This window comes from Podarcis bocagei (genome assembly GCF_964188305.1).
Source record: "Podarcis bocagei genome assembly, chromosome: 9".
Lineage (NCBI taxonomy): Eukaryota > Metazoa > Chordata > Lepidosauria > Squamata > Lacertidae > Podarcis > Podarcis bocagei.
In genome coordinates this window covers 55,110,685-55,130,559 of record NC_138134.1, presented here as the reverse complement: position 1 = coordinate 55,130,559, position 19,875 = coordinate 55,110,685, and the positions used below count along the sequence as shown (strand labels likewise).

General features: G+C 47.2%; 1 protein-coding gene across 4 annotated transcripts in view; it reads right to left on the bottom strand.

Annotated features, from left to right (window-relative positions):
* Positions 1-587: 587 nt before the first annotated feature.
* The window catches only part of PITX2 (paired like homeodomain 2), a 34,607-nt gene continuing 15,319 nt past the window's right edge, over positions 588-19,875 (bottom strand). For 3 of the 4 annotated variants that reach the window (XM_081209306.1, XM_081209307.1, XM_081209308.1), the window contains 2 exons: positions 6,254-6,459; positions 588-2,083 (listed from right to left, as the gene is read on the bottom strand). In XM_081209306.1, the coding sequence (XP_081065432.1) occupies positions 1,520-2,083; positions 6,254-6,459 (770 nt within the window). In that variant the 3' untranslated portion in view covers positions 588-1,519. Of the gene's footprint in view, positions 2,084-6,253; positions 6,460-8,909; positions 9,195-19,875 lie in introns of all 4 variants that reach the window. The other variant, XM_081209309.1, reaches the window with a different exon arrangement.

Below are 19,875 nucleotides of genomic sequence, written 5' to 3'. Positions count from 1 at the left end.
AACAAAGTTTAAGTCCCAGTGATTTCACTTGGATTTAAGAGCGTCGTTCAGAACTCTCCAGGAGAAGCTCTGAAGAGCAGTTGCCGGCCAGTACTGACGCTGGTCTGTCTCAGTATTCGGCAGCCACCTATGTAGGTCCTTAAGTCAACAGGACTCTGAACAGAGGTGGATCGCGTTCGTGATCAGTTAGGTTAGGGCAGTAACAGCAGAACCCAGCTCCTTGGGAGGAGAACGATCACCTTATGGGGACGACCCTTGTAGAGATTGAACTCCTCACCCCCTTCCTACCTTCCTTTACACCGCCATCGACATATTTGGGCTGCAATCCTGTGCACAGCTCCATTTAACTCAGCTGGGCTTCCGTCTGAGTAGACATACATAGGACTGCACCAACAAGACTAAAAATGAAAGGCGTAGAAGACGTATTTGCTAGTAACAATGGACTTTTGTGGTTGTATACGAGCGAGGTGAGCAGGAAGGTTTCCTCCGCGCTCACCAGAAGGGAGTCTGGAGATCAGCAGCCGGACAATATCTGGGGATATCCCTCTATGCGCTTGAACGGATTAAAAAAAAAATCCAGACCAAACTGTATGCAGTATATTTTACTCCCATGAAAGAAAACACATTTTTTTCCAATGTTGTCAGAAAAGGAAAACACTATTATACGAAATGTTATACACAGGGTATGTTTACATTGCAGTTTCAGCGTCGCCATTGCATCCACCAGAGGTACTATTCTAAAACCGATATTCACACAATGGGACTTCTTCTTCTTCTTTTAATAATAATAATTAATAATATGTTAGAAACATACAGTCTCGCATTTAGTATATACATTCCCTTGCTCGCAAGCGGAAAAAAAGAAAAAGAAAAGAAATCCCTAATGTCTTGTGTAACATGCTTTATTTTAAAGCCTAACTTTTAAAAACACTGTGGATATTTACTAAGAACTGCTTTTATAAAATTAATTTGACATTTCGATATATATATACATCCTTTCCCGTCATTTTTTTTATTTTAATGTTAACAATGCTAAACATAAAAAATAACAAGCTTATAGGAACATTAAAATGTCATAGTATAGCGATTCAAACGTTTGTCCGTATTTTATATATATTTATAATATATGTCCTTGTAGATGTTGGAAATACTTTTTTCTTCTTCAGTGAAAGGTAGCAGGAGAATATCCTTTGAAAACAAAGGGACTCGCTAGTTTCAGTGGTATCTCTTGTGCCTCTCCCTAACCCTTCTCCTTCTGGTTTACATTTTGTCTCACTCCGCTGTTTCCATCTCCCGTTCCATTAGTGCCCATTTACTTTGGATTCGAACGTTCAAGTCCTTTGATTGCGGAAGCGAGGCCTCCTCCCTCGTCCATTCAGAATTGTGCGCCTGCTTGTTCCTGTGTCTCTGGGTTTGTTTTTGTTTTTTAATGGGTGGGGGGGAGTTGTTTGTTTTCTGAACGCAACCACAACAACAACAAAACAAGGGACGAAAGGCGGCAGGCCCTCCTGTCTCTCTCTCACACGGGCCTGTCCACGGCGTACTGGCAGGCGCTCAGATTGGAGGCCGGGTTCTGGACGCTGGCGTAGCCGAAGCTGGAGTGCTGCTTAGCTTTGAGTCTCAGGCTCGCCAGGCTAGAGTTACACGTGTCCCGGTAAACGTAAGGAGGGGTCGGCGGGGCGTAAGGGCAGGCGGGTGTGGGCACGGCCGAGTTGAGGGAGGGGTTGCTCAGGTTGTTCAAGTTGTTCAGGCTGTTGAGGCCGGAGCCGGGCACGCCGGTGACCGCCGAGGGCACCATGCTGGAAGACATGCTCATGGACGAGATGGAGTTGGGCGGCGAGAACATGCTCTGCGAGGAGAGCGGGTTGACGTTCATGGAGTTGAAGAAGGGGAAGCTCTTGGTGGAAAGCGACGCCGACGTCAGGCCCTTGGCGGCCCAGTTGTTGTAGGAATAGCCCGGGTACATGTCGTCGTAAGGCTGCATCAGCCCGTTGAACTGCGGCCCGAAGCCGTTCTTGCACAGCTCCGCCTGCTGATTCCGCTCGCGTTTCCGCCACTTGGCCCGGCGGTTCTTGAACCAAACCTGCAATGGAGGGGAGCGACGGGTGAACGGGAAGAGGGGGGGCAACAAAACAAGGAGAAGGATGGGGAGGGGTGGGGTGGGGGGAGAAAGCCGGTCACTGTAGGGAAGGCAAAGCAGACCCGCGCGCCGCGCAAGCATCTCCAGAACTTTGAGGAGGACACCAGTAGTGTTCTCCTCCTGGAGCCCTGGGGCTCCAGCAACTTTGGGGTACAGCATGAAGGGTAGAGGGAAGTCTAGAACCCGAGAAGAACCTGCTGGATGAAACCTAGCCTAACGTCCTGTTCTCACAGCGGCCTTCCACCACGCACAGTTGGCTCTTAACACACCCCCCCAAACACACACTACTGCTGGGGAGTCGTGAAGCACTTTCCACGTACAAACTCGCAGTGAGCCATAAACGGGACGGTTTTGAAACAAGCCGCTAAGCCTGCTGCCTTGAAAAGTAATAACGCCATCAGACACAATTCGGGCAGAGAAACTACGTTGAGGATGGGAGCCTGCAGAAGATGCCTATGTTTATCTTCCAGAAATCTAACATGGGGGAGGTAGCTCCCCACAAAATGCACTTATGTCTCAACCTGCCCCGCCCCATGTTTTTCCCCCTTCCACTGCAAATCATTGGAGCCTCGTTTACGATCCTATGGCTTCTTCTGCACTCTTACAGAGATTAGTTGGAAGTCATTGGGAATTGCTTCCCAGTTCCCAGAAAACACGTATAGGGGCCGACCTTGTGGCTGCCAGTCCAAGTTTATTGGCTTGGGAATAATCTCTGTTGACCCTCGGTGCCACTTACTTTCCGGTCAACGTGCATCGCATCGGGGTCTACGGCTGGAACCCAGAGCCCCTCAGAGGGACTTGCGCCCAGAAAACGTGCGCAGGATCCTCAGGTCTACATTCTTGCTTGGGTCCCTCTTAAATCGGCGAGACTAACTCCCGAGTAAATCTGTTAAGGCTGGGGCACCAGAAACCGAAGCATAAGCCGGTCTTAAGAGCATTTCCCCCCACCCCCCTTCTTTCTTAGCACGTTTTACAGCCTGATAAAGCAATTTACAGTGGCTGTGGGAGAATATTTGATCCCGCATGCACTGGATCTACGCAATAGATCCCTGTTGTTTCTCTTTAGAGCGCCGGCCTCATTCCTTTCAGAGGGACGAAAACCGCCTAACTGGGCCCTGGCTGAAGCTGCTTTTGAATATCTCCACCTATATATGACAAAATATCTCTTGTAGTGCAAATGCTCGTGTCATTCATCACAGGCTTTGACGCCCGGCCAAGGAAACGTCCTATATATTATCTATCTGCCGCTTTGGTTTCTGCTCGCTTGTAGGTGGAATCCTTCATTCGGTTCACACTCCATTCATTTTGTTTTTCAGGGAGATCGCGAACAAAGGGGATGGGCTCCTTCCCCCTCCTCCACCTTTCAGTTTCCCCCTCCCTCGATTTCCGACAAAGAAAGAAAACACTGAGTTTGCACCGAGAATCCAACTTTTAAAACCCCAGCCCTCTTTCCCAAACCGAGGAACAGAATGCATTTTAATCCCATCGATATCTCCTCTCTAGAAACAAGACGTAGGAACAATAATAATATTTTTGAAATAAAAATAACTGGGCAAGCCGTCATAAATCTTTACCTCAACAGCTTGTTAAAGGGACCAGTCCCTTTCATGTGCTAATCGCCAGTAAAGCCAAGCCACGTCCGCCCCATCTTGTCCTCTGCTCGTTTGGCAAAGTTGCCCTTTTCACTACGTGCTAAAGGGCAACAGCCTCCGCCGCGCAGACAATGGCGAAGGCGTGTGTCTCGCTCCAATCCACATCCCTCCGCCTGATTTGCCAGTCGGCCGCCTGCAAAGTTATTATGTGGATTCGAACCGTCGCGGGGCTCTTCCCGTTCTGTTTACACAGCCCGTGTTTTACGTTGCAAATCTCCCTTTCGGCTGCACCGTTCGCTCGCAGACGCCTAATAAAACCCAATACCCAGCGCCCGCGAATACCACCACTTTCCCCCAAACATAACACGCTACATTCCCCAAAGCACATGCACGGCCGTCTCCAGGTTTCAAAGAAGTGGGGAAAATAAACCTGTAAATGGGGGAGGGGAGCTGTTCACCTCTCCACTGCCAGCGTTTTCAAAGTCATATTTTTAAAACGTTACAGGCCAGCACATTTGCAGGAGGGACTTGGGGGCAAGCTGACACTCCCCCCCCCAAATACAAAAGCGCAAGCTTCTTATAGAAAAAGAGCCAGTTTTTCTACAATCGCATTTCCACATAAACTGACCTAGTTGCATCTCTTCCCCCTTAGAGACTGCTCTCCTATGCATCCTTACTGGGGAGCAGGCCACCCCAGCAGGCCACTGCGAGTTCTTCCCCAGTAAAACCACGGTTTGTAGATAATTGCAAACCCCACTAAACCCAACTGCTTTGCCCGCTCAGTTACTTAGAACACCCACACACACCATGTAGGTAGCTTTGTTGATTTATTACAAAAAAATCAATAAATCTCAAAACCACGGTATGGTAAAAACCTTAATTAGGCCTAACCAAAATGTCACAAAGTCGTGAGTGCGCTTACTTGCTTGCTTAGAAGTAAGTGCGGCAGATTTCAGTAAAATTAAGCTCCTTTTGCTTTCGAGAGGGGAGGACTCTAAAGATAGGGCAGGAGGCTCCATCGGCTTAAATCTGGACATTTTCGTTTAAATGCGCGGCTATTGAATAGACACCCAGCCTGAATTGAGTCAACAGCCAACACAACCAGATTCCTCTGTGTCCCTTTAGATTTTTTTTTTAATTACTCCTTGTTTATTTCCACTAAGCAGCTGAGCCCAAACTCTACAGACTCCCATATTTTTTAATTAAAATCTCTGGGATTTGTTTATTTCCAAAGCACTGTAGCAAAAACTGATTCCTCCAATGAATGCAACATTTCGCATTTCGCATTGGTCTAATCCAAAACCCCAATTTAAATTGTAGTTTATATATATATAATTAAAGCATTATTATTTTTGCACTGTTTACACCCAAGTCCTAATCGCATTTACTTGGGAATAAGAAACAGAGATATGAACGGGTCCTACATTAACTTAGGTACCAGGCGGTTTTTATTTTTAAAAAACGCTCTGATTCCCTACACACTTTCTTGGGAGTAAGTCTTGTTGACTACAAATGTCGTTATTCCAGGTAACATTTGTTTGGAAAGGCTTTCACGCTTCTAACCAAAACAAACATGGTTTACATTTGAGAAGGAGGAGGCCTTATTTTCTGTTTTATGTATTTATTTGTTGTTTTTTTAAAGAGAGTAAGCAACACGCTGAACATCCCCGCTCCTAGTTTCATGGATTGCGCTGGGACTTTCTTTAATCTCCTCAAATCTCCTGACCTCATAGCAATCCTAACGGAATTACTCTAAAGTAATTTAGCCACCAATTGCAGTTCTAAAGCTCTTTGCAAGCCGGCTAGGAGGGGGATATACCAAACTCGAAAGGTTTTAAAGGCCCACAGAGTTGCAACTTACTATCCCTACAGAGGGAAGCTTGTATGAGGACACCCGCACTGCCTCTCTTTTCACGGGACTTTCTTCCATATATACAGACTTGGGGCTGTGATCTGGGTTTCCCCCCACTTTGATTTCCCGGAGACGGGACTGCACGATTCTGCTGCGTTTTAGCACTCTGATCGATCCATCAATCTTGGCAAGAAAGGGGTGGCGTGGGTGGGGAGAAAGCCACCGTTGTTGTGAAACCTGAGGGTGCTTGGGGCGAGCGAGGGGTGGGGAGAGGGAAGGAAGAATGCAAGGAAGGGCAAGTTTTGGGTGCCTTCGATGGAGTCAGAGGCCTCGTGTGTTGCGCATCTCGGGCTGCTGCGCACACGTCGGAGCCTGCCCCGGGAAGCTTTCTTGGCGGCGCTTCCCATAAAGTACACATCCAGTTCAGAACACGCCGCGCAGCCATCCATCATATTCGGAGAAGATGGCAGCCTGCCTCGGCCTGAGAGGGAAGCAGAGAGGCGCTGCACCGGGGCCAAAGCCCGCCTCGAAAAGGAGGCCAAATCGAAAGCGGCGCCTTCCCTGCGCCAGCCAAGCTACTCATGTTCGTTCGCCTCGCTGCTGCCTCTTCCAAAGGGCCCCAACATTCACACATACAGAACAAAGCAGATCGCTCGGGGCTCCCCTTACCCTGACTCTGGCCTCGGTGAGGTTGGTCCAGACGGCGATCTCCTCCCGAGTCGACATGTCCGGGTAGCGGTTCCTTTGGAAAGTGGCCTCGAGCTCCTGGAGCTGCTGGCTGGTGAAGTGCGTCCGCTGCCGCCGCTGCCGCTTCTTCTTGGACGGATCCTCAGCGCCCGCGTCCTCATTCTTGCTGGGCTGGCTTTTGTCTTTTTCTGCAAAGGAAAAGGCAGTCGCGGGTCAACAGGCTGGCGCGGATTGGGATTCGGGGGGCGGGGAGAAAAAGGGCGGGCGGAGGGAGAAGGGGATCAGCCCAAGCGTTCCGCGGCCCCGCTGAACCGGCCCGCGGCCCGCAGTCGGCGCTCTTCCCAAGGCGGTTGAGCCGAAGTAGCGGGGGGGGGGGGGACGGGTCGTTGCGAACCGGCGGAGAAACATGCGGTTCTAAGCGCACTTGTTTTGAAGCCAGTCGGCCTAATCGGAACGCAGGGTATCTACTTCCATAGATTTTATTTAAAGATGGAGGGGTGAACAAGCCCAATCCAAAAGCTGCTCTCCTAAAACTGTAATACAAATAAAGGCTACGGAAGTAGTTTCTTTGGAAGCAATGAGGTTTGCGCTGAAATAAAAGCGCTTAGGATCCGAATGAAACACACACACACACACACACCAGATAAATAGGAAACCCAAGGTCATAAATTGAAAAGTAACCGTGCTTCGGACTGAAAAGTCAGGCTGTGTCCTTCAGCGCTATTAAAAACGTTGCCACTTATATCCCAGGAGTTAAGTTTTAGAATGTATATCGACTTCAATCCAAGTGCTTCCTTTTAAAAGTGTGCACCAATACGAGATTAATACAGCAAATCTGAAGGCCACCTTCTTACGCACACGGAAGTCCTTCAGTGATGTCACGGAAAGCTTTCCCCCCTCACACTACAAGAAGTATGGGACTGTGATTCAGAATTGCCCTAAATTAATTCCAATTGAGCGTTACACCTAGATGCATTCGTTATATGTAACAGGTATAAAATACCTCTTGCACTGACAGTACACGCTGTGCAGCTGCAGACTTCGTGTATATTGCATCTGTATCAATACAGCTGTGTGCACATGCACATCTTTAAAATCGAACACGGATCTGCATTTACTGAGGCTCTCCTCCGAAATACCTACAAAGATTGCAGCAATACTGGCGTACTATGCTACATCGTTCTCCTGTATCTAGACAAGGCCACTCTGGTGCTGATTCACGGATCGAGCATCCAGAAATTATGTTACAATAATGTGTCCTAAATCGGTGAGTCGGTCTAACTTCCACTCACATTGCATGGTATTCGGCCAAGTTTTACTCTGAGTAGATCTATTGAAATCAATGGCCCAAACAAAGGCATGTTCATTCATTAAAGTGGGTCTGCTCACAGTAAAACTTAGTTTAATGCCACCCATTGAAGTGAATGAGAGTGTGAAGTGTCTTTAAAGATGGGATATATTTTCAGAACTAAATGTGTTTATCTCAAAGTTGTTGGGATTGCCCCATTAAGCCCAGTGAAGACCCCTACATTCTCGCTCATGGTGATAGTTGCAGTCTCTGTAGCACATACGACTGCAATTCCTGGGCATGTTTTCATTAAGGCAAATATCATTTATTTTAATCGGACATGTTTACTTCCGAGTAACCATGGGTAGGATCGGGTTGGATGAAGATATATGTCATTGCATCCTCGGTCAAGCAGAAGCACTTAAATTGAAGTAGCCAATCCTCCAGGCTCCACTCAGTTTAACGGAACAGTCATAGGTAGGTGTACTTCGGATTGCAATCAAACAGCCCAGTCCTAAACACGCTTACTCAGAAGCAAGTCCCAGTGTATTCAACTAGGACTGGCTGGTTGAAGTGCGCCCCTGAAGTAGCAGCTTAACAGCCCACGCACGTTTACTCAGAAGTAACTCCCATTGATTCGAGTCGAACTTACTCCCAAGCAAGCGTGCAAAGGATCCTTTGACACCACGATCCTATGCATATTTCATCGGAATCCAATCCTACTATATTCAATAAGACTCACTGGAAGGAAACCACCATGGATAGATGGAAATCCATGGGCAAATCTGAACTCTCTTTTCCCCCAGGATCCTACAAGGTTCCTATACAGTACCTTTATTGGAATTAAATTTCACCTAGAGCTTCGACTACATTTGTACTAGATGCAGTAAGTGCTGTTATATAGAGAGCCCGCTTGTTTGTTTTTAAATACATTTCAGAGTGACAGGGTCAATCACCGCTCTTTTACTGAGATGGTCTGGCTAAATCACGACGGAGACTGCATTCCAGTTACAAGCCCGGGTCCTGCTGTCTTTCCTGCTAGGTTTCTATCTCTCAGTGACAAATGCCTGGATTTGCCGGGCGTCTGTGCAACTCTTCTGCCTCCCCGCGCACCCGCTGTTTCCCGACAGAAAAGGAGAAACCAAATGTTTCCCAGAATCTAGCTACAAAGGCAGTGCCATCTGCAATTATAGCTCCATTCCCTTCTCCTTCTAATCCCTCACTATGCGTCCTCAGCACAGGACTGGGACACCCAGTTTAATCCCCCAAGACTCTGTATTGATAATCAGAATAATGAGATGGTGTGGCGAGGGAAAGAGAAGCAGCGTGGAGCCGGCGGAGAACCCTTACCTGCGGCCTCGGGGCTAGAGGTGTCGGAGATGGTGTGCACCTCCAGCCGGTGCTTGGCAGAATCCAAGGCCGAGCGCGGCTGGCCGGGGGTCAGGGCTGAAGCCATGACCAGGGCCGGCTGGTGGTGGTGGTGGTGGTGGCAGGAGGAGGAGGAAGAGGCGGAGGAGGAGGTGGAGGAAGCGGAGGAAGGGGAGGTGGAGCAGCACAGTTTATTCCCGGCTACCAGCCGCTCCAGTCTCAGCGGCTCTTTCAGGCAGTTCATCGGGCTGCGGGAGCCAGCCCGAGCTGCCGGGGGCTGCACACTGGGTGTGGATGTGCGCGCTACGTGTGTGGACAGAGGCGCAGCCCTCGGCGCGGGAGACGCGACCGGAGAAGCTCCTCCGCCGCCTCCTTGTCAGTTTCACTGTGTCAGTTTCACTTCTCCCGCAGCAGGCAGCCCTGCTCGGCTCTCAAGGCGACGCTGCTGCCCCCCGCCGTCGCTGCCCTCCTCCTCCACCTCCTCCCGACGGGCGGCCGCCCCGTCGCATGAGCCTCTGCGGGCGAAAGCAGGCGAAAGCCCGAAGAAGAGCGAAGGCACCCTCCGCCGTAGACTCCCGCGGCGGACCGCGCCGACCATGAATAAATCACCAGGCTGCCGACGGACTCGCGGGCCGGGCAAGAGTGACAGGCGCAGGTCGACTGTATTAGATCCAAGGCGTGGGCGGCTGCTGCAAGAGCAGGAGCCTCGACGGTCAGCTTTGCCTAGCTGCGCAAGCCCCTCTCGGTCGCTGCACGTCTCCCCTCGCTCCGGTCTACCCAGCCCAGGCAAGCGACGGACCCCGAGCAGCTCAGCAGCTTCCCTGTTTGCCTAACAACTTAAACCCAGAGGCGGCCTTCCCGGGGCGATGATATCACCCGGCCTCCTTCTCTGCCCTCCCTCCTGCCTCCCCCGCGTCCTAGACTCGCCGCTGAGACTCGGAGTGACGCGCGCCGCAGCCAATCAGGAGGCGCTACGCCCCGGCGAAGGCTATAATAAGACCACCCTATCAGAAACTTAGGGCAGGGCTAAATTAAAAGTCTTGCTCTCTTGTCTCCCCCCCCCCCTCCCCTACGGCTCTTCCAGTCAGGTCTTCTCTCAAAGCCTTGCATTGCAAGGGAGCAAAGTGGGGAGGTATAAAATAAGAACGAGGAAAGTCGTCTCCTATGGAAGCAATATTATTATGATTATTCACAAACACAATCTTATTCTGAAGGCGTCTGTAATTTGCAGAACGCTTTCCAACTCTTACTTTTTTAAAACATCAGGAGACAGCTAGATGTGCCCCACAAATAACTTTGATAAAATGACTAGAAAACCGACACCTAACTCTCCGGGAGAGACAGTTTTTGCTGCATTGAGAAGACTCTTTCTCCTGCCTCGGAAGCTTCGTCTTAATGACTCAGAAAATAAATCGCACTTTAAGGAGAAAATCTTTAAAAATAAATGCGCCACCAAGCCCGTGGCAAGCCTTAAAAGCAGACTTGCCGGCTGGAAGCGTGAGGAAAGCACATCTCTTAAGGCGGCAAGTGTCTGAACGGCTCGCAGTCACGAATGAAAAAGTACTCGGGAAATATGCCATGTACACCGACACAAAACACGACCGTTTAAAATTTCCATTTTGGAAAACATGAATTACTACTAGTCCAAAGTAAGATCTATGGAGAGAGACGGCCAGTTTTTCAATTGTTTATACATACCACCCACAGAATTTGAAAGGGCGATATATAAACGTAATAAAAATATATACATGAATGCAAATTTTCATTCAAATTCATTACTTTTTTTAAAAAAAATATCAAAGAACCCATTAAACTATATTTCTATTTCTTATTTTGTAACTCAGTCCTAAGCATATTAATTTGCAAACCAATTATTGGGGGAAAGTTCCGTGGGAAGTCCAAAAGGCTTGCTTTGAAATAAACGTGCAATAACATCGCGCGGTCAGTCCCATCATTTTCTTTATTTTCAGTTAAAATAACCCCCCAAATTAAATTATCCTCCGTTTATTTTAATATGCCAATATAATGTCATCCATACATTTATTCAAACGCTATTGGGGGGGGGGGGACGGACTGGAGAAGAGGACCCTTTATATATATAATTTAAACAATGTAAATTATATTAAGTGAAAACCATATAAATAGACTATACGATCGATATGCTAGGTTAAATTTGATCCTTGTTTAAACTCTGGTTTGAGGCACTAACACAACCCCACCACAAGTCTCACGGTGGATTCCTTTGGAACGCAACCCCAGGTAAGCGTTATTTAAAACCATTGGAGCCCCTTCCCAATAAATGTCTTCAGAATTCGTTCTTTACTATCGCATCCCCAATAAGGAAAACTTCAGTTCCTTCTCTCTCCCGGGATTATTTTCCCCACACGCACAATGTCACATTTTTGCCATGACGATAAAAGGACTTTGATATATTCTTACGCACAAGAATATATGTCCATCCATCTATCTGTATTAGAGCGAGAGAGAAAGTTAGGTTAATTAAGACAATTCAGTACAAACAATGCCCTTGTATGAGCTTCCTATCGCGCTCTGCATGCGGGATTTGCCAATATTCTTCGGGTTTGGTTTTTTAAAGTGTGACAATATAGTACAATCTTTGCTGGAACGAAAACAGAATCGTTGGAAACAGAAATTTTGTTAACCATGCTGAGGGATCCTTTGCTTGGTCAGAATGCCCATTTAGATTAGAGATTCCCGAGAGAGGACGGAGGCTGTTATACCGACACAGGAAGAGAGAATTAATCCCAAAGTCTAAATAGTTAGAAGATGATAGAAAACACATCCGATCTAGTGGATTCCTCAGTGTTACGCACTTTGCCAAATTTCTCCCTAGCCCCAAGAATCATCTAAGCACCGCATACATACAACAGATCACAATCTTGCGCTCCCACATTGGTTAATACGAAATAACTACCTCTCTTGACTCCATATTCGCAGTTATCAACTCTGATTACTCCCGAGTAGAAGTACTCCTTTGCCATGGTTTAATTTTCCTGAGGGCCACGGCGAGGTTGAAGCTTCCATATGGTATCGCTAAAACCCGCCTTAGCTCATCTCAGAAGGCTTTTGGACACGCTAAGGCGCAGTTCTCCAAATTGTGGAGATAAAAAGCACCCAGCTTGGCTGAGAGGGGGACTCTGCAAACCATCCCCAATATCACCACCACCCTCCTCCAGACTAATGGTGGTCCTCTGGATTCTCTGCCTCCATCTCATCCCTCCTCATTTCGCTTCGAGACCGCTAAACTAGTCTGCGTATTGTTTTAGCAGTCTGTTGGTAAAGAAGGTCAAATTAATTTACATTCTGCTCATTATCCCGGTGTTTAAATGACGTGGTTTATCCCTGCGATTTGACAAAGGCGCTCCCTCTCTGTCTCTCCCCTCCACCGCTTTCCTTAGACCCCACTGCGTTTCGATGGAGACAATATTCTTACATTTGTAGTGGATTTTAATCTGATAAGACTCTAATTTCCTTAAGTCTTTTAAATAGGGGTTTTTAAACGATTCTAGCCGTTTTCTTATTGAATTTCCTCTAATTCCCCCAAGATCATAAAGTATATGTGTAAAGTAAATAGTTTTTCCCACAGCACCGGCAGCAGATGACCTATAAGTAAGTCAATAAGAATCCAGCGCCTTTCTGCACAATTTGTTTACTAATCATATCCCGGTTTCTGCTTAACCTCCCGGGGGCGACTGGGGGGTTCACACTCCACGCAAATCCCCTGAGGCCCTTCTGAATCAATGGAAGCCGTTGCAGGAGGCAACCAGCCACTCCAGGCGCGGCGAGCGAGGATGGGAACGCGAGACCCACCCTGGGAGACAGGGCGGAAGCTTCCTCCACCTTCGCTGCAAAGCAAGCTGGACGGGATTGGGGAGAGAGAGGAAGGAAATGGACGATAGCCTGGAATGTCTGTTCCCATATAGACAAGATCAGCACTTTGATCCCGTTTCAAGAAATTCGGAATGCTACCCCCCTAAAGCGGATTACAGCCCCTCCTTGCCCTCCCGACAAGATCCATTTCAAGTGCAGCATGCTATCCATGTCTACCTGTCAGTAAGTGGGGCTTACTCTCAGGAAGAGTTGCTATAGGACTGCAGCCTCTTAACCCGAAAATAGCTTCCGTGTGCAGATGCGCAGTTAAAAAATGCGTTAAGGAACCATTCACCCGCGTTTTAAGCAGGCAAAAAATATGCACCTTGCTCCTGGAGTCCAGAAATCATAAAGATATAAAAACACAAACGAAGAGTTTGGCTAATGGACCTTATATGTCCATAGGAAGGCGATTAGGATATGCTCAGGTGTTTGAGGTATCTTTTCTATCCGTCCCCATTTCGTATACCACCCTAAACACCTTTGCTTGGCAAGGGAGGTCAGAGGAGAATTTGTGTGCTCTGAGCTAAAGCAAAGAGAAGTGCGTGTATTTTTGGGTAATGTAGAAGACAATGATTAGCCGCATAAAAACAACAACCCAACCCTAAACAGAATTGTTAGGAAGCAAATCCCATTGATTTCGATGGAACTGCCTTCCAAGAACCTTCAAGTGCAATCAATGGGAACTTCCAAGTCAATGTGTTTAAAATGGGTCAAAGCGGGATTAACTGTCCTGATAAGTAAACTACAGAATGAGACCTAGGCAGATTGCAAGGAACATGTGGGCTGTTGTGTGACTATCTGGGCGTTTCCCTAAATGAAAACTGCCCAGGTTTCGTCTTGCTGGGATAGTTAGGGATGCACCTTCTCCGGGACTTATCTGGGAGATTCTTCCATGCTAGGCCTTAGATGCTAGCTCTACGCAAAAGTCTTGGGGGGGGGGGCTGTTCTGGAAAAGACCGAGAAAATAAATGGGGTGTGTGAATCGATAGGGAATTCATAAGTAACAATATTAAACAGAAACAAAATTAAACATAAAGACTGTAAAAAAATATGTGTCATAGCGTTTGCATGACTCACAAACAACCCACCGACCAAGGTGAATTACCCTCTCCGAGAATGTACCTGTCATAGACGCAAACAAAGATGTCTTATGCTGAGTCAGATCATTGCTCCATCCAGTCCAGGACTGTTTACTTTCTAGGGTTTCAGGCTTTCACACCACATGCTACATGAAACCTGGGACTTTCTTCACGTAAGCAGTACTCTGCCATTGAGGCATGGTCCATCCCCAGCTGTGGGCAAGATCTAAAGTGGTACCTCCAAAAGGAACATGAGAAAATTCCTGGTGGATCAGACCACTGGGCCATCTAGTAGGGTAGCTCGTTCAGGCCAACCAGATGTCTGCTGGAAGTCTGCAAGCAGGACCTGAGCGCAACAGGACCTTCCCAGCAGCTGATATTCATAACCATCCTGCCTCCGGCAGAGGAGACAGAAGATGACCATTGTGGCTCATAGCCACTGGCAACTTTATCCTCCGTGAATTAATAGCCGTTTAAAGCCATCCAAGCTGGTGGCCATCACTACAACTTGTGGGCTGCTCTCTCTAGATAAGGAATCAGGACAAGATGCTCTTAGGGGACATGGTGCTTCCGTAGGGGAGGCTTCTGGGACAGAAAAGTGTGTTTTTCGCGAGAGGTGTGTGGCGCCACTTTCCTTTTATCCAATGCTAGCTCAGGGCCTGTCGGTCGGCAGAGTTTTGTTTTGTAGTTCAGACTGGCCAAAGCCAACCTTTGGTTTTGGAAAGAGAAAGGAGACTACTCTTACGCTAGAAAGAGCGAAACTGTTCTGATTTCTTAAACTGTTTGTTCATCCGACCAACCCAACAAAATCTGCCCTCTCCCGAGTCCCACACCATTCCTTGCACTCTGAGTTGTTTATCGCTCTATTCCTGAGCAGGACGTGAAGGCGGGGGCGGGGGAGGCAGTCCAATATTCGCTAGAACGTATTTCCTGGTGAATGTGCGTAAGATTGCAACCTAAGGCAGGAACAAGGCGGCGTTTTCTTGCGCTACCACCCCCCCCCTCCATAAACTAGGACTTTCTTGCACAAGACCCATCAGACATTGCTCAAGTCCGATTCCTGGCAATGAGCAGAGTTCAGGATAATTTCCCGATGGCCGTTGCGTCGGCTGCAATCCTATACATTCTTACCCTTTTGAGTCAACAAATATAGGGTGAGTTTCTTTAAAGTAGGAACATCTTGTGGCCTTGGATGCAACAATGTCCAGCAGTTGCACGTTGCGCTTAGCAAATGATCCATCCAGTTCTATAAGTTTACCCTCGTTTCTGTTCCAACCCGCCTTTAGCATCGACTGCCATACCCGACTGAATTATTTGACTCTTTAACAGCAAGAAGGAAATGACTACTGCTTGCCAAGTACAACGCTGACAGTTTTAAATAAATTTGGGGAAACCAGGGTGCGTTCCTTGCTTTGTGGCCAGCGAAGACTCACATCCATCCATCCATCCATCCATCCATCCAAATGACCATTCAAACGCTGAACTCGAAACGGGAGTCTGTTTAGATCTTACCTCTTCATCTGGTGACAATCTTTGCCTTATTAAATTAAATATTCCCTCACCACCGGTTGATAATCAAGGGGTCTGTCTCGCACCCTCTTCCAAGCGCTACATTTTGGGAAGCACGTTGTTTCTTGGAAACAAATCTCATACTTTCAGTGATATTTCAATGACACTTCGATTTTCTAGGATACTTATAACCATAGCTAAGTGATAACCAACGATATTCTTAAGCGACTGTGGTTAATAAACCGCACAAGAGACAACGTCCCCTATGTTTTAAAGGAGCAAAAAGCCAATTTAAAAATCCAGAGTAAATTCAGGTATACGAGAGACTTAGCCCCCAGAATCAGCCGATCATTTTGAAGCAGAAGCTACGCTCCAGTAAGGCAAGCATTTGGCCATAAAGGGATGCATAGCTAAACTGAAGTGTTAGGATTTAAACCGGATTAGTTCCATTGATTCGTCTTAAAGTCTAATACTACGTCTTAACCGGTTTGTGGGTTGAGTTCTCTAATAGACAATAGAATTGTCCTGAAATAATTCCTATGGGTTTCCCTATACTTTACGAACGAAGATCGCCAGAAATCAGTAAGCAAAGGTTCCAGTATCAGGATTCTGAGTTGTTGTAGTTCTTAATTGATTAACCAATTAGGAATAGAGTTATGGAATCAAGATATAAGAAGATACAAGAGGAGCCCAGTTGGATCAGAACAAAGGCCTGCTCAGACCACCATTCTCTATCCCTCAGCGGCCAGCTGGGTGTTTATAGGGAGCGCCTAAGCAGGACCTGAGCGCCAGAGCCCTCCATTAACCGCTGTTCTTCCCAGCCGTCTTTTCCTGGAGGTGAGATATCATTTAGTCATCGCGACTATAGCAGCAGGCATCACTTCAACAGGTTGGAGACGAACACAACGTTTGCACGCGCCTTTGAAGAAACAAGAGGGAAGAGAAAACCAGAATACCAGGAAGGATCTGCCAGAATCTTTGACGCCATGGGGCCTAAACGGTTCCAGAGCGATTCAGAATTGTCTACAATTGCCCCACCCACCCACCCCGCTCTGCCTCCGTAGAGCCCACTTGAAATCTGAAAAGACTGTAGCGAAGGAGGCGCAAGACGGTACTTCGTTCTCCTTTCTTTCTCTCACCCCTCATTTCCTTGGTCCATTCATACTATCACTGCTACTGGAATTGCTGCTGCTACAACTGGAACAACATCATAAACAAACAAATGGAATAAATATTCTTAACGATAATGCTGAAATGGAATGCGATTTGTTTGTTTGTTACATTTATATCTCGCCCTTCTGACCAAGGGAGGCCACTGCCACCAATGAGAAGAGTTATTAAATAGAATAAATGCCGCTACTACCGTTGCTACTGTTACGACGACGACGACAACCACTTGGTGTTAGTTGTTTATTATTATTATTATTATTATTATTATTATTATTATTATTATCATCATCATCATCATTATTATTATTATTACTATAAGTTGAAATATCTTGGATCAATAAAAGGTTATCATTACCTTGATATTTAGTGGTCATCCCACCCACGCGTTTCCAAACGGCCTTTTTATCTCACAACAGCCTTGTGAGGTAGATCGGACCGATTGGCTCAGAGTTGCCCGATAACCTGCATCTCCACTCTGTGGCTGCAACATTAGCCGCACACAGTGGGTCTCGGAGGCATTGGTTATTGGAGTTCCTCCCCGCCTGGTTTCCTGCTTCTCTCGCTCCACAGTCTGTTTAAGAAGCCTTACGTGGGCGCAGCCATGTTCCTCTCTGCCACTCTCAGCATGCCAAATATCCTGCTCTTTGCGCTCAGAAAAGTTATTCACAGATTGGTGGATCTAGCCCTGAGCATCTGAACCCTAAACGGAGTCTATTGACTTCCCTCTGGAACTTGTGTGCACCAACCTGGTGGGACTTGCGGACTTCCTCTTCAGTCTGCCAGAGATGGCTCACATCAACTGTCCAGCATAGTGTCCAACCTTAACACACGGAGGGCGCTGTCGGTATTTTCGAATGGAGTTCAATCACATACCGGCAAATTCTGGCTGCGCAATTAGAGTTGGACCCAAACTCCCCACCCCCCAAAAAGACGAGACTTCCAAAGGAAGCGACGGAGAAATGCACTGGAGAGTGTGGGACAGGCAGCGTGATGTAGTGGTTAGAGTCTCGAACTAGGAGCTGGGAGGCCAATGTTCAAACCCGCAACAACCATGAAACTCACTAGGGCAACCTTGGCTCAACCACTGCCTCTCAGTCTGACCCACTTCACAGGGTTCTTGTGAAGATCACATAGGGAAAGGGAAGCCACCTCGAACCCTTTGGAGGAAAGGTGGACTATAAATGCGAAATAAATAATGATAGTAAATTGATGCAACGTTGTCTAATCTTCTCTCATACAAATCACTGTGGATGCTCGCTAAATAGGCAACGTTGTCTAACCTTCCCGCAAACAAATCAAGATGAACCCCGCCCCAACAACTGAGTTCATCTCAGATGTTTTGAAATGGAGATGTAGAAATCAGGAGCACACCTCATCCTCAGGCCATTGCATCCAGCATCCAAAATATGTAATAGTATTCAGGTTTCTTACAACTTGAACGAGGTCCCCCACTTTCTTTCTTTCTTAATCTCACCTTGGTTAAAATCTGGTAGCTTCTGCTCTGGCCGGATACATTTACTATGGTCCCTGGTCAAGGTTCCATCCTTGATCCGGCAACGGACCCAAGGGAGAGCAAATGGGGCCTGCTACTACTCAGATTCAGTCAAATTCATTCAGTCAAATTTAAATTTGTCAAGATCTAGAATTCTGCAATAACAAAAGCTGCACCTTCTAGATCAACAGGCTTTTTAGCATCCCATAGGTGGATGTTCCTTAAACTCCCTCCCGCGGCCACTAATCAATCTGGAATAAATAGGGACTCCGTTTCTCTGTGTTTACAGCCCCCCCTCCAATTCTACACCCGGGAAAAACCAGCTTTCTCTTGAAACCGCTGTAGGGAGAAAATAAAATTTAAAAAACAAATTCCAGCCATTTTATCCTGAGGTTGGGAGAAAGAAAAAAAATATCTTTTTTGCTGGAGCAGGTGAGCTTCCCACCAATTTCCATCTCACTACGTAAAGCGCCCGGGTCTGCACTCGGTTGGCGCTCGGGCAGAGCCTCTGGATAGACCTGTTGTCGTTGTCTTTCTTTCTCTTTTTAAAACCCATTGGCTTGTTGTCTTTCGCCTGCCTCGGATTACCGACTATTCGCCTAGATGAAGAGCCATTAATTACCCATTCAGTCAATATTGGGAAGGCGACAAAGCTTTTTACATAGGATTAACGAGGCATCAGATTGTGCCATTAGTATATTCCTGCGCACGGCTAAAGCTTTCGTTATACATTGCTCCTTCCCTCCACCCGCAGTCGATCTGGCAACTGCTGCATATATTAGGCGACGTGTGTGTGTGTGTGTGTGTGTGTGTGTGAGTGAGAGAGAGAGAGAGAGAGAGAGAGAGAGAGAGAGAGAGCGCGCAAAGGTAACTTGTTATCTCCATTTGGAGTAGTATGGAAGGCGACATTGGACTCGATTTTCGAACAGCTGGCCTGGGGAGATGGGATCAGGCTCTCCCGGCTGGGGACGGATATGTGGGCAAGTCTGCGTGTTATTTAGCACAGCGGACAGGTTTCGAGTTAGAAATAGGAGCACCCGCCCCTTCCCCCCCCCCATTCTCTTCCTGACTTCCCCTCCCTGCCTCGTCTGCAAATCCTCCAGGAGCTTTGCTCTCGGAAGATCCCCCTCAAGCCGAAACTAAAGTAAAATAAATCTAGTCTCTTACGCTCCACTCTTCTTAGCGTCAGGTGTACGGCTTTTCCTCCCTGCACAACGGTTCCTTAAATAAATTCCAAAGAAAGAAGATGAAATTGGGCTTTTTCATCACCACCGTCATCTTATCAGCAGTTATTATCCGAAGCAATTTTCATGCGTACAAAAACGCTTCGTTCTGTCATCTGATTTCACCGCCCCCTCACAACAGCCTTGTAAGTCGGTGTGAGGTGGAAACTCCATGGTCAGGTGCAGTATATCACTGATTAACAGGTGTGTGGGAGAAAACCCAACAAGAGATGGCTCCTCAACTTTATTTTGAGCTTTTGAGAGGCATCTGATTGGGTACTGCCAAACACGGGAACATGTGAACCTCAAGATATTAGACTCCAATTCCCATCAGCTTCACCCAGGTTGGCCAATAATCAGGGATGCTGGGAGATGTAGTTTGGATAGGCATCGCTTCCCTATTTACCTAATATACCAAAGCGTGCCATAACTAGGGAAGTATTAACGTAGCAGATAATTAAACTCGGATTCCCTGTTCAGACTTAGCAGTTTGGCCGCTATTCAGGCTTAAAACTCCAGTTTGATGAATCACATTAATCTATGTACTTTTGTGGGGTCAGCCCAATACATTTTGCTCCTCT